At 36.3% G+C, this 14,862-nt stretch overlaps 1 protein-coding gene across 1 annotated transcript in view; it reads left to right on the forward strand.

Annotated features, from left to right (window-relative positions):
• ARAP2 (ArfGAP with RhoGAP domain, ankyrin repeat and PH domain 2) overlaps positions 1 to 14,862 on the forward strand; it is a 195,656-nt gene that overhangs the window by 82,176 nt on the left and 98,618 nt on the right. Inside the window, exons 10-15 of the mRNA XM_084625426.1 lie at positions 1,682 to 1,797; positions 3,058 to 3,257; positions 5,728 to 5,813; positions 8,965 to 9,147; positions 12,309 to 12,483; positions 13,970 to 14,104. Of these exons, the coding sequence (XP_084481552.1) occupies positions 1,682 to 1,797; positions 3,058 to 3,257; positions 5,728 to 5,813; positions 8,965 to 9,147; positions 12,309 to 12,483; positions 13,970 to 14,104 (895 nt within the window). The remainder of the gene's footprint in view (positions 1 to 1,681; positions 1,798 to 3,057; positions 3,258 to 5,727; positions 5,814 to 8,964; positions 9,148 to 12,308; positions 12,484 to 13,969; positions 14,105 to 14,862) is intronic.

The following is a 14,862-nucleotide window of genomic DNA, read 5'->3' on the forward strand; positions in this document are numbered from 1 at the left end:
CATTCACTCAATATCCATTCTCTATTTAACAACCAGAATTGTGCACAATTCTTCAGGTGTGGTGCCATTTGTTCATTCAGCTCTGCCTTCTTATGGGTTATTATAAGCAACTAATTGAAGCATCATTCAGTTTGCTTAAAAGTAAAGTAGTGAAGAAAGTAGTGAAGCCTTTAGTTTCTTGTTGGCTATCTTGTTCTTCACATGTGACTTAACCCATCATAGCCAATGTAGCTCAAAACTAAATATTTGCTTTTCTCGGCCACAATGTGGTTTTTTTTTTTTTTTTAAATGCATCAGGCTTCTGTTAATTTCACCATTGAAATTGGACTTTAAGAATACTGTACTTCATTACTACAGAACATGCTGTCAAGTCTATTCTCAGAAGTGATTATACTCCTCATTTTGTGCCCATAGAACTGATCAGAGAGGATGAATTTAGTTCACAGAGAGCTTTTGGTCTTCTCTAGAATAGGTACATCAGGATCAAAGTCATTGAGTTAGGAGAAAACGTAAGAAGTGGCTGAAAGTGAAGAAAAATAAATGCAAACATGTTAGAGGCATAAAATTAAAGGAAAGGGAGGGGGGAAATAGCTAAATCTAAAAGATGAAAAACTTGCATTAGAAAGAGGTTTTTTTTGGGGGGGAGGGTTTAAGGGCATATAGCGAAATTCTTAGTTTGAGTACTAATTGCCACAACAGTTTTTGATAGCTTCAGTTTTGTTGTTGATGTACTTGAAATCTAACTTTAAAAAATTAAACAGAACAACTTTTAGGAGTTGTTTTGGTGTGTCAGTCTTGCAGGAAATCATAAACAGTTTTCCCCCCCTTCAATGAATTAAGCAACTTTAATTGAAATGGAGTCTCAAGGCTCCATATTGTTTTAGGGTCTGCTCTAAAATGAAGATTATAAACTTTCTGGGGTAGGGAATCTGTTACTATATGTGTCTACAGTGCTAAATCCTTTGTTTCCTTCTGTGATACAATTATTACTTAACATTTATGCTACAAACATATGAATTATATGAGTTTTCCTTTTATTGCTCAATTTTGTTATTAAAAATGGAAGCAAGCCCACGTTCAGCATCTGTAACAAGACCACAGATACTACTATTAAGCATTTGTATAGTGTTTTTTCATCCAAAGGCCATTTCAAAGGCAAGCTTTACTGTCTCCAGTTAATAGATTGGGAAACGAAGGCACAGAGAGGTGAAATGACTTGCCCAAATTCAATCAATAGATCAATGACAAAACGAGTCAAATGTTCAAGAACTAGAAATTTTATGAACTTTGTGAAAGCATTCTCTTAGTATTAGAAATGCCCATATTTATATCTATAAGGATATACATAGTTGCACTGTAGAAACCGAGGTTAACAAAAACTGAAGTATGATTTAATCCAGTGAATCATGTTTTAAAACAGAGATTTCTCTTAGACCACTTTACCTCCCATTCAATTGCATAGAACATTTACCCTCTCACTTGTGCTCAAATAATATCCCTCTAGGAACTAGAGGAACTGCTTACATAGAAAAGTAATATTCAGAAAGTAGTTAAGGTATTTTTTGCCCTCTCTCAATGCAATCAAGAAGAGCCTTGTTAACAGCTGATTTAATAATTTTGCATCTTCTTCTGATTACTGAAGAATGAAACCTTAATTTTTTTTCATTTTTTTTCTGTCTAGGATTTTAAGACTGGGTTTGGTATCACTATAATCCCTATGAATGTGGCGAATGTAAAACAAGTGGACAGGACAGCAAAACAGTCTTTTGAAATAATCACTCCCTATAAAAGCTTTAGGTAAGAGCTGTTCACATTTTTATGTATAAAAATTTTCAGTGCTGGTAGTAAATTCTAAAAATGTTTGCTTGACATTAAAATTAACCTTACTCACTTTTGGTAAAAATTGCAGTAATTTAAAATATGTTTATTCAGTGTTTTTATATACAGTACTTGTAAGATTTTATTTAGTTGTAAGATTTTATTACACCCCTTTCTAAGTACAGTGTCTACTAGATGTCCCAGGCCTTAAAAATTCTTATTCTTTATAATGTAAGGATGAATTGAGTGTCAGTGTGTGGTTTCATTCTAAGCAAGGGTAAAGGAAAAGGAGAGATCACTGTAAAGTATTTTTCTTTTAAAGAAATAAATAAAAATGTGAGGTAAAAGAGGTACTGAAAATAGTACTTTGTCCATGTAATTAGTTATCAATTTATCCTAAAAAAGGATCATATGCCAACCCTTTGAAGAACTTCCCATTGAAGCTAGTAGCAAGCTGATTATGTTCCGTGGTGAATGCTATTGTAAACAAAAGCAAGAATACTAATATAGATATACAAACCTTTTATGGACTGTCATAGTAAACTATTCTACTTTAAATGAAACTGTAGTAATATAGGGAAATGATTTCTCCTTTTCCTATCCCTCTCCTTGGATTTCTGGATCTTAACTTTGGGACAGGAGACTAAAAAAGCAAGCATAATTTTTGGTTTCATTGGTGTCCTGTCTGATTCTCATTTCTAACAGCATAGATTGGTCATGATCAATAACTTGAGTCTGTGGCTAACTGGGTCAGATAGTGAATATTCTACTTACACTAAACCAACAACATTAGATAGTCTGTGTAAAGGAATATCCTATTTAGAGCTATTATCTATGAGACAGTCCATCTCTCCTGCTTAGTAAATACTAATCGCTCCGTTGGCTATGTCCTCCTGAGTCATTTGTGATACTGTGGCTTAAACTCAAGTTTTAAATCTGACTTATATGGAGTAAAAAGATTGAAGGCAACTCTGGAATGAAAGTTGAGTGAGCCAAAAACTACTGTTGCATTTAATTAATTTAGCTTTTAAAGAAATAGATATGTTGGAATGTTAAGGGAGTTTTCATTAAGCAACAAAATGAAAGAATATATCTTGTCTTGATATTTAAATCCGTAGGGAAGTCAAATTTTTGAACAGCAATTTCATTCGTAGATTAAATGCAGAAGAGGAACTATAGACCCGGTTTAATTGGGCTTTAAAATAAAGATCAATAATGCAGAAAAGTCAATTGTTTCAGCTTTACAGCAGAGTCGGAAGGAGAGAAACAAGAGTGGATTGAAGCACTGCAACAATCGATAGCAGAAACTCTCTCTGATTATGAAGTAGCTGAGAAGATATGGTTCAATGAGTCAAACAGGAGCTGTGCTGATTGTAAAGCTCCAGATCCCGACTGGGCATCCATCAATCTCTGTGTTGTCATTTGTAAGAAATGTGCAGGTAGAGTAATTAAAAATAGGCCGTGGTGGTTCTCCAGGATGTCATTTGCATACTTGTGCATGTCCTTGCATTGTTTTTGTTTTGCTTTAAGTGCCATTTATACATGTCCTTGCAAAAGTTTTGAGGAACAGAAATTAATGGAAGTTTGTGTTATTTTTAAATCAAAGTATTATTTCATTATTCTAAATCACTTCTATGTATGAATGTGTCCTCTAAGTTGTTCAGTGCCCTATAAATGAGTAATTCATTGCGGTCAGTGGAAGTTGAGGCTCCTTAGAGGCACTGGGTACCTTGTAGCCATATAAATAAGGATGTAAGAGCTGCCATACTGGGTCTGACCATGGTCCATTCTGTCTACTATCCTGTCTCTGCAGTGGTCTGTATTAGAGCTACAGCGGAGTGTACAGAACAGGGCAATTTTGGAGTGATTCACTCTTTTTCACTCGTGGCTTCTGGTAGCCAGAGGTATAGGGTCACCCCGAGCATAATGTTGTGTCCCTCCTGACCATCTTGCCTAATAGCCATTGATGCACCTATCTCTTTTGAACCCAGTTATACTTTTGGCCATCACAATATCCCATGGCAGTGAGTTCCACAGGTTTGTTGTGCATTGTGTGAAAATATACTTCCTCTTGTTTGTATTTAAACCTGCTTCCTGTTAATTTCATTAGGTGACCCCCTAGTTTTTGTATCATGTGAAAGGGTAAATAACATTTCTGTTCATTTTTTTCCATACCATTCATGACTCTACTGAACTCTATTATATCCTCCCTTGATAGTCTCTTTTCTAAGTTGAACAGCCCTAATAATTTTAGTCTCTCCTCGTATGAAAGTTAGATGTAGTGACCAGAACTGGACACAGTATTCATGGTGTGATGCACCAGGGATTTATATAGTGGCATTATATTTTCTGTCTTATTTTCTATCCTTTTCCTAATAGTTCCTAACATACTGTTAACCTTTTTGACTGCTGCTGCTCGTTGAGTAAAAGTTTTCAGAGAGCTATCCACAGTGACCTCAATATCTTTCTTGGGGGAAACAGCTAATTTAGAATCCACCATTGTATACGTGTAGTTGGGATTATTTTTTCCTTTGACCTTGTCAAAGGATTTCTGAAAATCGGCATATATTATATGGACTGGATCACCTTTATCTGCTTGCTTGTTGACTGCCTCAAATAATTCTAAATTCTAAAGAATTACATATTCCAGTTGTCTGGTACAGAGGTTAATTTCAGTATTAGGTTACATACTACAGTTAATAGTTCTGCAATTTCTTATTTGAGTTCTTTCAGAACTCTTGGATGAATACCATAGTCCTGGTGGCTAATTACAGTTTACCTTATCAGTTTGTTCTAAAACCTCTTTTACTGACACATCAAATTGGGACAGAACTTCAGAGTTGTCAGCCAAAAAGAAGAGTTCTGATGTATGTATCTCTATATTCTCTGTAGTGAAGACCAATGCAAAGAATTCATTTAGTTTCTCTACAGTGGCCTTCTCTTGGGTGCTCCTTCAACAAAACCTTACTAGTAGACATTGCAAAATAAACATTTCAGAAATTATCTCCATAACTTCAGTACATATTTTATGGTTACCAAGGAAATATTTTTGAATGTTGGTAGAAACCTACTTTTAAATGACAGGTCAAACAGGATTTTTACATTTGCAGTAAGTGGGGGCAGGAGAGGAAGAGATAAAAATTCCAAGTAGTTTTAAAAAAAAATCTTTAAATGTCCCCTGTATCAGAAAAAAATTGGTGAGATATTAAGTATTTAAAGAACTGCATAAAGGTAAACAGTACAGGTTGAACCCCTCTAGTCTGGCACCCTCGGGACCTGACTGGTGCTGAACTAGAGAATTTGCTGAATCATGGGAGGTCAATGCAGAGTGCCAGTGGGTCTCCGTAGGCGTCTCCTCATCTTCCCCCACCCTCCCGGAGCTTGAATGCCATGAATCAGTTGTTTGTGGCGCTCTGGAAGAACTGGGCGGGAGGAGGAGTAGTTGGTAAACGCAGGGCTGCAGGCGCAAGAGAGGCGCGGGGGGAGAGGGGCAGAACGGGGAGCTTGATGCCAGTGGATGCTCTGCACCCACTAATTTTTCCCCGTGGGTGCGCCAACCCTGGAACACTGACTGAGTCGGCGCCTATGCTGGACCATATATGTTGCGGGACCAGGGTGTGCTGGATTAGAGAGGTTCAACCTGTATTTACATAACATGGAAAATACATCATTCCTATTCCAAAGAATTTACAATCTCTTCATAATTTAGGGTGTTGCTTTTAGTATATTGTGAATTGCACAGTATTGTAATTATCTAAAAATTTCAAACTTCTTGCATATGACCAGTCTTTGTTAAAAACAATCAGCATAATGTCTACTGTCTTTATTAAAGTCGTGTTTTTGTTACTTTTTAACCCAAAGGGTCAGTTGAAATAAATAAATTAAAAATATTATTTAATTTTTATTAAGGGCAGCACAGATCTTTAGGGCCCAGAGATTCAAAGGTCCGGAGCCTAAAAATGGATGCCAGCATTTGGAGCAATGAGCTGATTGAGGTAGGTTATGTGATAACTTTACTTCTTGAGATACTGTGAAAAATATGTTAGACCTGTGTGATTTTTGGTATAAAGGTTGCTTTCTTATTTGTGTTTAAAGGCTCAGCTCATTAAAATAAATTTATAAGCCCTATTCTTGCATAATGTATTTACTCTTTAACAGAATTGCCAACCCAACGTATTCAGAAATCACCTCCCCGCTCCAATTCATGAGATTGGTTTTACAGTCATTTGATTTTAAGAAATAATTCTTATTGGATTACTTTTAGGATGTCGATTAATCTCAGTTAACTCATGCAATTAACTCAACACAATCACGATTTAAAAAATTTAATCATGATTAATCGCAGTTTTAATTACATGTTAAACAATAGAATACCAATTGAAATGTATTAACTATTTTCGGATGTTTTTCTACATTTTCAAATATATTGATTTAAATTACAACACAGAATACAAAGTATACAGTGCTCATTCTATATTATTTTTACTACAAATATTTGCACAAAAATGATAAAAGAAATAGTATTTTTCAATTCACCTCGTACAAGTACCATAATGCAATCTTTTTATTGCGAAAATGCAACTTACAAATGTATATTTTCTTGTTACATAACTGCACTCAAAAACAAAAGAATGTAAAACTTTAGAGCCTACGAGTCCACTCAGTCCTACTTCTTATTCATCCAATCACTAAGACAAACAAGTTTGTTTACATTTACGGGAGATAATACTGACAGCTTCTTGTTTACAATGTCACCTGAAAGCGTTCACATGGCACTTTTGTAGCTGGCGTTGCAAGGTATTTAAGTGCCAGATATACTAAACATTCGTATGCCCCTTCATGCTTCAGCCACCATTCCAGAGGACATGCTTCCATGCTGATGACACTCTTTTTTTTTTTTTCTTGTAAATGCGTTAATTAAATTTTGACTGAACTCCTTCGGGGAGAATGGTACGTCTCTGCTCTGTTTCACATTATAGCAGTCTCGGATGATGACCCAGCACGTGTTGTTCATTTTAAGAACACTTTCACGGCAGATTTGACAAAACACAAAGAAGGTACCAATGTGAGATTTCTAAAGATAGCTACAGCACTCGACCCTAGGTTTAAGAATCTGAAGTGCCTTCCAAAATCTGAGAGGGACGAGGTGTGGAGCCTGCTTTCAGAAGTCTTCAAAGAGCAACGCTCTGATGTGGAAACTACAGAACCCAAACCATCAAAAAAGAAAATCAACCTTCTGCTGGTGGCATCTGACTCAGATGATGAAAATGAACATGCATCAGTCTGCACTGCTTTGGATCATTATTGAGCAGAGCCTGTCAGCAGCATGGACGCATGTCCTCTGGAGTGGTGGTTGAAGATGAAGGGACATATGTCTCTTTAGTCCATGTGGCACGTAAATATCTTTCAGCGCTGGCTACAACAGTGCCATATGAACATCAGTTCTCACTTTCAGGTGACATTTTAAACAAGAAGTGGACAGTATTATCTCCTGCAAATGTAAACAGACTTGTTTGAGCGATTGGCTGAACAAGAAGTAGGACCGAGTGGACTTGTAGGCTCTAAAGTTTTATATTGTTTTATTTTTGAATGCAGTTATTTTTTATGTGGATAATTCTACATGTGTAAGTTCAACTTTCATGATAAAGAGATTGCATTACAGTACTTGTATGAGGTGAATTCAAAAGTACAATTTCTTTTGTTTTTTACAGTGCAAATATTTGTAATCAAAAACAAATATAAAGTGAGCACGGTACACTTTGTATTCTGTATTGTAATTGAAATCAATATATTTGAAAACATAGAAAACATACAAAAATATTTAAATAAATGGAATTCTAGTATTAACAGTGCAATTAATCATGATTAATTTTTTAAATCATGTGATTAATCTTGATTAGTTTTTTCAGTTGCTTAACAGCCCTAGTTATTTTTATTTCCTTTCTGTTTTTTCCATCTTCTCTCCAAAACCATGCGGGCTGAAATATTTCCCCCCTCTCCTCCCAATACATTTTTTTTAAAAGAAAGTTGCATGACTCCAGGAGCTGGGGCTTTAAGAAATACATTAAATATTATCCTGAGATTAGCAATACAATCATAAGTGGGCAATATTGTTTCACATACTTCTTAATGTTGCATAAATGATTTTGATAATTTAGATATAATCTAGATACACAAAGCCAGACTGTAGCTGGTCTCTACAGTGGTGTGCAAGGTGGTGTGGGCACTAATAACCTTCCTCTTCCTCCACACTCCTGTATCTCCACACTGAGAATTAGTACAATTGCAGTCCACCCTCCAGAATGCTGTCCATTATCCAGCAGTGGTGGCTACCTGCTAACGTTAACTGAATGCAATCCACTCAGTAAGGGAGCATTGCTTTGCCATGATTTAATTGGAAATGTGCTTAATGGGCCCTTAATCTAACCCTAAGATGGAGTCCTCCCATTACACACTTGTAGGAAAAACTCAGTTCAGTTCAAGAAAAGGTGTGAGTGAAATTTTAAAGCTGCCAAGTTATATCTATTCTCTCTAGAATAATCTTCCTGAGAATCTCCTGCAGTGGTGGTGTTTAAAATATTTTGTTTTGAGAGACATCCAGCAATATTTCCCCCTTTTACTCCCAGGGAATATTTATCCAACAATAAAACCTTTTGAAAATGGAAGACATTTTTTAAGAGTAACCGTGTCTGTTCTCTACAATGAGATCCTTTTTCATCACCTCACATCTTCCTTTTTGCTGTGGGGAAATTAGTTGGTTACTTTGACAGGAAAAAGTTGGTGTTTACTTCAAAGTTTGTAACGGGCACTGGGCTGGTGCACTGTGCTTCTGTACATATTTGCTTATCCTTTGTTGTTAACCTTTCTATAGATCTTGCCCAGTTCCTTTTGAAATACTGTATCTGAGTAGCATTGTTAAGCCTCCATTGTTACTGGAGATTAATCATGAACATAGAACTCTGGACTCTTTCATTATTCATCCACCATTTAACGGGACAGCATAAGCAATGATTCTGTTGAGGCTTCCATTGTCCCCCAGCGTCAACTCCATTTTCTCTAATCATCTTTCAGTTTAGCAGATTAAAAGATTTTATAGTTTACCTCGATATCTTTTGCATTGAATTACCTTTTCTTTTTCTTTGACAGCTTTTTATTGTCATTGGAAATAAAAGGGCAAACAGCTTTTGGGCAGGAAAACTTCAGCCAGAGGAGGAATTGCATATGGACTCCTCTCTAGAAAAAAGGATAACGTTTATTACACAAAAATACAAAGAAGGAAGATTCAGGAAAACTCCTTTGGGCTACAAAACCAAAGAAGAATTAAATAAGGTAATATTATGGTAAACTAAGTCCCGCCCTCATTATTTGTGAGTTTGGGTGTGCAGACAGAAATCCATCCTAATCACTCTATTTAAGTTCTTGTATAACCTTTTTTTAGACTGGTAGCAGACAACCTCCTGGCTAACATTCTGCCACCAATAGTGTTTTTGTCCAAGGCTACATGTGAACTATTAGTCAATAATGACAGATACTTTTTATCCGTACAGTCCACTGCATTAGCAGTATGTAGATCTTTGCTTACTAAAGTAGTAAAATACCTTCATCATAAAAAGACCCCAAATTCTAATTCCACAGTATTTAGCCATTATTTGGGGATAGAAATGATTGAATGATCCGTTGTGATCTGTGGTTGATTTTCTGAAGGGTATGGAGTTAACTGGTAGCACCCAATATATGCTGTCTCTACACACAAGTATCTTGAGAGACATTTAATAAAAACTGCTCAATATGTTGTCTTAAATTAAGCCTGTTCACCTTGCATTTTAGGTGCAGGTGATGTTGTTCGATACTGTTGTTTGGATTATACTCTTGCATGCAACAAATCATATGGCATACAGTACAATTACTCTTAAACGACCTTGATACTTTTTGATCTTCTGAAATATTTTCAATGTGTATAATGTCTGTTAATAGTTCTTAAAAGTATGCCCCATGTTATTTTGTTGCTGCTTTTTCAATCAGTTTCTTTGTGTTTGTAAAAGATGATGGTATCTCCTGTTAATATGTCTATTCACAAACATAAGTTACTTGAAAATTAGAAATTCATGATTTACATACTTGGCAGATTGAAATTCCCACTTCAGTGGTTTGTTTCTTCTACTACAGATGATGTAGTATATAATCTATCTGACATGTAACATCATTTTACTACATTAAATCATAGAGTGTTATCAAGTGTGAAAGTAACTCATGCACTCTCTCTTATATGGTAGATTGTACCCCATTAGAAGAGAAGCAAGCTGGAACAAATAAAATGAGAAATCTAGAGTTCTCAGTATTCCTTTTTACACAAATAGATTGTCATCAATTATTAGATGGCAAATTTAAGATTAACTTTTAATTTTTGTATAACTTTCTTGATATCCAGTATTCTGTCTCATAAAGGAGACCTGTGCTTTTCGTTGATGATTTGAGTGCATAGTCACATGTATTGAAGTCCAGGGATAGGGAAGAAGTGCTATGGTCAGGGTTAAAATACACAGAGATTGGACAGATTGCATATTTGATTAATTCTTAGTCAGAACTTGGAAAATGTGTGTACATACACACTATTCAGTGAAGTGGGGGAGCGGAAAGGGTGGGTTGAGTTTAGCAAATAAGAGTTAGCAAAAAATAATTTTGCTCCCAACTGGAAAGAGAGGAGCCCACTTATTTAAAGGAGAATTTGTCATTGTATTAGAGAAATGGCTCTATTTTGTAGTCCTAAAGCCATGAGAATTTGCAACAAATGCATATTTATTTCATTCAAAGACAGTCAAAGGCATCCAGCCCATCCATAGTGTAACCTTACTGCTTGCCATGGGCTTGACTAAATTCTGTCACAAACCTTCTGACTTCACCACAACAAAAACTGATCCCTTATGCTTCATGTGGAGAGGAGTGAATTTCACCCAAAGCTGCTTAGTAAAGTAGTGCATTCTATTTTCATTGTGTAATAACCATGTAATGAATCACTGGTTATACGATAACTGTGAACAGTAGAGAAAAGTTGTAGTTGGTTATTTCTGTTTTATAAACTTGATTTTTCTAACTACTGAAGTCTATAATTGCTGTGTGTTAATCACTTAACTACTGGATAACTTCAGATGTAATTATCAAGTGCTCTGCAGGGACACGAAATTATTTTGTAATTACTTGGCCAGTGCCAAGTAATTATAGAATCATAGAAGTGTAGGACTGGAAGGAACCTCAATAGACCACTATTGGGTTATACATGCCTTGTAAAATAGAGTGGTAGTATAATCTCTTTTAAAATGATCCCAATCTTTTAATCAGAAAAATACAAAATATCTATGGAGAGAGTGATTTTATTTATAGTTTAGTCATTTTGTGTGTGGGGGAGAGATTCGGTGAAATGTCAGTGAAAAGTTCACTGTATCAGTGTTAAGAAAAAAAATCAGCTAGATAATACTTAGTCCTGCCTCAGTACTGGATACTGGACTAGATGGCCTTTTGCAGTCACTTCCAGTCCCACATTTCTATGGTTCTGTGGGTCATTTTCACTCTTTTATAGTAACATAAAGTCCTTTCATGTATACTAGATAAACACATGTTGACTTATGCAAATGGCATGATAGAATTGCTCAATGCAACAAGAATATTTTCGTCTTTCATTTCAGAGAAACCTGTTTGTTAAATAAATCAAATAAATTTATATTAAATGCATACTAAATCATGGAACTTGAATTGGTACAGATTGCAGAAATCATGTAATTTCTCTTGATTTAAAGATGTGGACCAATATTTTCAGAAGTGATTTGATTTGACTAATGATTGATGCCACACAACTTGACACTTGTTAAAGGGCCCTCATTTTCAGGAAGTTCTGAGTATCCACCCTCTGAAAATCCGGCCCTTTTTAAGTTATCTCAAATTGGGTGCCCTAAAATTGAGGCGCCCCAGAATCATTAATCACTTTATCAATCAAAGGCACGATTTTCAAAATGCAATCTGTTACTTTCACTTAACTTTCTAATAGCATAGAGTCTTGGGGCCAAATTCTGTCCTTTCAGTCCACTCCAAATACCAGGGGCTTGACAGCAAGAGCTTTCTTTAGAAATGTGAGATGTGAGAGGGAGAAACTCTCTTAAGGCTATGGAGGGAGAGGGTTAGTGAAGTACTTCCTATATGCTACCTCTACAAGCATATCTATTGACTCAAGCCAGCCAGCGCTGTATAATAATTTCACATAGCCTTTTCTCTGCAGAACATGGAGGATTCAGAACCCCCCGGAAGGGGGTTAGAGGGACCTCTACCTATTACTCCCTCTGCCCCCTATTACTTTCCACTGTATGCAGGCTCTGTGAATGAGGGTGTGCGGGTTTAGTTCAGGGACACCGGAATTTGCACCTATATCAAAAATAATAATACTTGCTCCTATTCATTTTCTGTTTTAAACTGACTTGTCATTTCCCCCCCAACATGATCAGGCCCTGTGTGCTGCAGTAGTTAAACAAGATGTGTTGGAAACAATGACATTGCTGTTTAGTGGAGCTGATGTAATGTGCGCCACTGGAGATCCTGTTTACAGTACTCCTTACTTACTAGCCAAGAAAGCAGGACAAAGACTGCAAATGGAATTCCTCTATCACAATAAATTCTCAGGTATAGAGTTATATTATGTCCTTTTCATGTTTTGAATGTTTTAAACTCTCTTTATGTAATGAGCTAATGGAGAAAAATCTAGAACATCAGTACTGGGTTGAAAAAGTGTAAGTCTTTGACAGATGTGCTTGGCATGGTGAAGGAACATGGGGTGGTGGAATTAATTGTAATTTTAGCAAAAATCAAATTTAACTGTGTATGTGTTTTTGATGCTACTTCCTTTGCTAAAACATCATGCTTAAGATCTCACTTAATCAAGAAAAAGTCATGTGTAACTTCCATGCTTGGTGGTGGAAACCAAGAGCCTTCATATTAATCACAGAGAGAACCTGGAGAGACCATAGGATAATGATTGTGCGACTTTTACTTAAATACCAATTTAATTTGTTCATAGCACATTTCTGAGGCTGTTGGTGCTTACTACAAGCTTTTAAATCATTAACAGTGTCTGCAACACACAGACATATCCATCTTTCACAAAACCATCGCCCAAAATATAGCTCATCTTTTTAATCAAGTCAGCATAAAATAACAGCATTACCCCACTAAACCATCTTGGTTCCCTCATCTCATGCCTTCTGGTGTAGCTCAGAGAAAAGAGAGAAACCTTAGAGCCTGCCTTGAAAGTCAATAACTCTGGACTGATCAGGGAGAGTAGTGAGTTCAAGGATTCTGGGAAACACTGACATTAACACCCTCTGCCTTAGATCAGGTCAATATTAGCTCATACAGCTCAGAGATGTGGTCTCAGGCAGTGAGTGCCCAAATTATTTAGGGCTTTATATTCCTTATATTCCACCCAGATACTAATCAGAAGCCAGTGCAGACTCTGGTGCGTGGTGTAATGCGCACACTCACTTAAGAAGCAGCCATATTCCATTCGAAGGCAAGTTGTGCAATGATCTTAAGGCCCCAGAAAGAGCAGATTGCAAGACTCCCATCTTGACTATGTTTCTCTTCCCCGCAGTGCTCAAGCCAGTATAGCTATATAGCGTGCCTGGCACAGGGCCCTTCCTTCCTCAGAGTAAGGGGGAACCTGGAAAGCTGATGGTGACTGTCACAATCTCGTTTTGCTCTTTGCTCAGAGCTTGCAGCAAAGGCATGATTGAGACTTCGGGAAACAAAATCTTTGTTCAAGTATATTAAGTAAAGTTTAGTAAAGCAACTATTTTACTTTTTTATATATATATATATAAAAGCATATGGTTATTTACATTTATCCTTGCTGGATTACAGTAACATTGCAACTAATGTAAGTATTTAAGTCACACTTTATTATTTTACTTAATATATGCAAGAAATAACTCAATTAGAGCAATATATAAAAAAGTAGAAACATAATTTAAATCATGCATAGCATGAGGTGAAGAAAACTGTGTACACTATCAGTTATGTATTCAAGAAATGAGACGAAGGAAGTCAAATGGCTGTAAATGTTAATAATGGAAATTCTGTGTGGTGTTTATTGGCTTTGTTCTCTTCATAGATTTCCCAAACTATGATACTGGTTTTGAAAGTGGCTTCACTCAAGATGCTTCACATTCTACTTTTCTTTGTGAATTTTTATACAAAGTTTCTTATAATGCTGCTAAGTTATTTACAGACAGGAAATTGAAAGAAGGTAAATATCTTTTACTTTCTGTACTTGATTGATTCTGTACTATGGATGAGTTTAGTGTCTTAACTTCTAACAATAGATTTTTAAAAGTTCTGTAAAGAAAAACTACATCTCTAAAATAACACCAGTGTTTAAAGAGGCAAAAGAAGTTAGCATTCACTCAAAGAAAATCATAGTAACCACAAATCTCTGTGGTCAGTAGTTGCTGGAGAAGAAAAGGAGGAGGAAAAATAAACTTCTGAAAAGTAAAAAAGTGGGAAGAACATTTAGGTCACCAGAGGGAAAGACTGATGTCCCGGTCCACAACCACTGCATCTTTAATGGACTTCATACAAAGGCTTTGCTAAAAGTTAGTCTTTTAGCTCCATAAAGGGTGGGGGTGGGGGATGGAGGGAAGAGGGAGGGCAGAAATATGGCTGTTGGCTAACAATGTAATTGGCCTTGCATTTCAACAATCACGGAGAAATCCTGAATTTCAGGCTTCTAGTTCTTTGAGTAAAATCACCAGTACATCACGAGCTAAGAAAAGGAATAAAAACGAGCATAGGTCCAAGCCTCAGCATTCAGATTGCATTCAAATGTACCAAGTGTTCAACTGTTTCAAATCCAGTGAGATCCAGCCTATTACAGGAAGTCCAGGAATATTGCTTGAGTTGCTGCAATTTTCCCTCTTGACTCTAGAAAGCCAATGTGCTGCATACAGCCTTAGTGGCTGTCACAGTACCGGGGCATCCCTATGTTCTTTGAGCACCCAGAGCACT

Source organism: Lepidochelys olivacea (genome assembly GCF_965140295.1).
Source record: "Lepidochelys olivacea isolate rLepOli2 genome assembly, chromosome: 4".
Taxonomy (NCBI): Eukaryota; Metazoa; Chordata; order Testudines; family Cheloniidae; genus Lepidochelys; species Lepidochelys olivacea.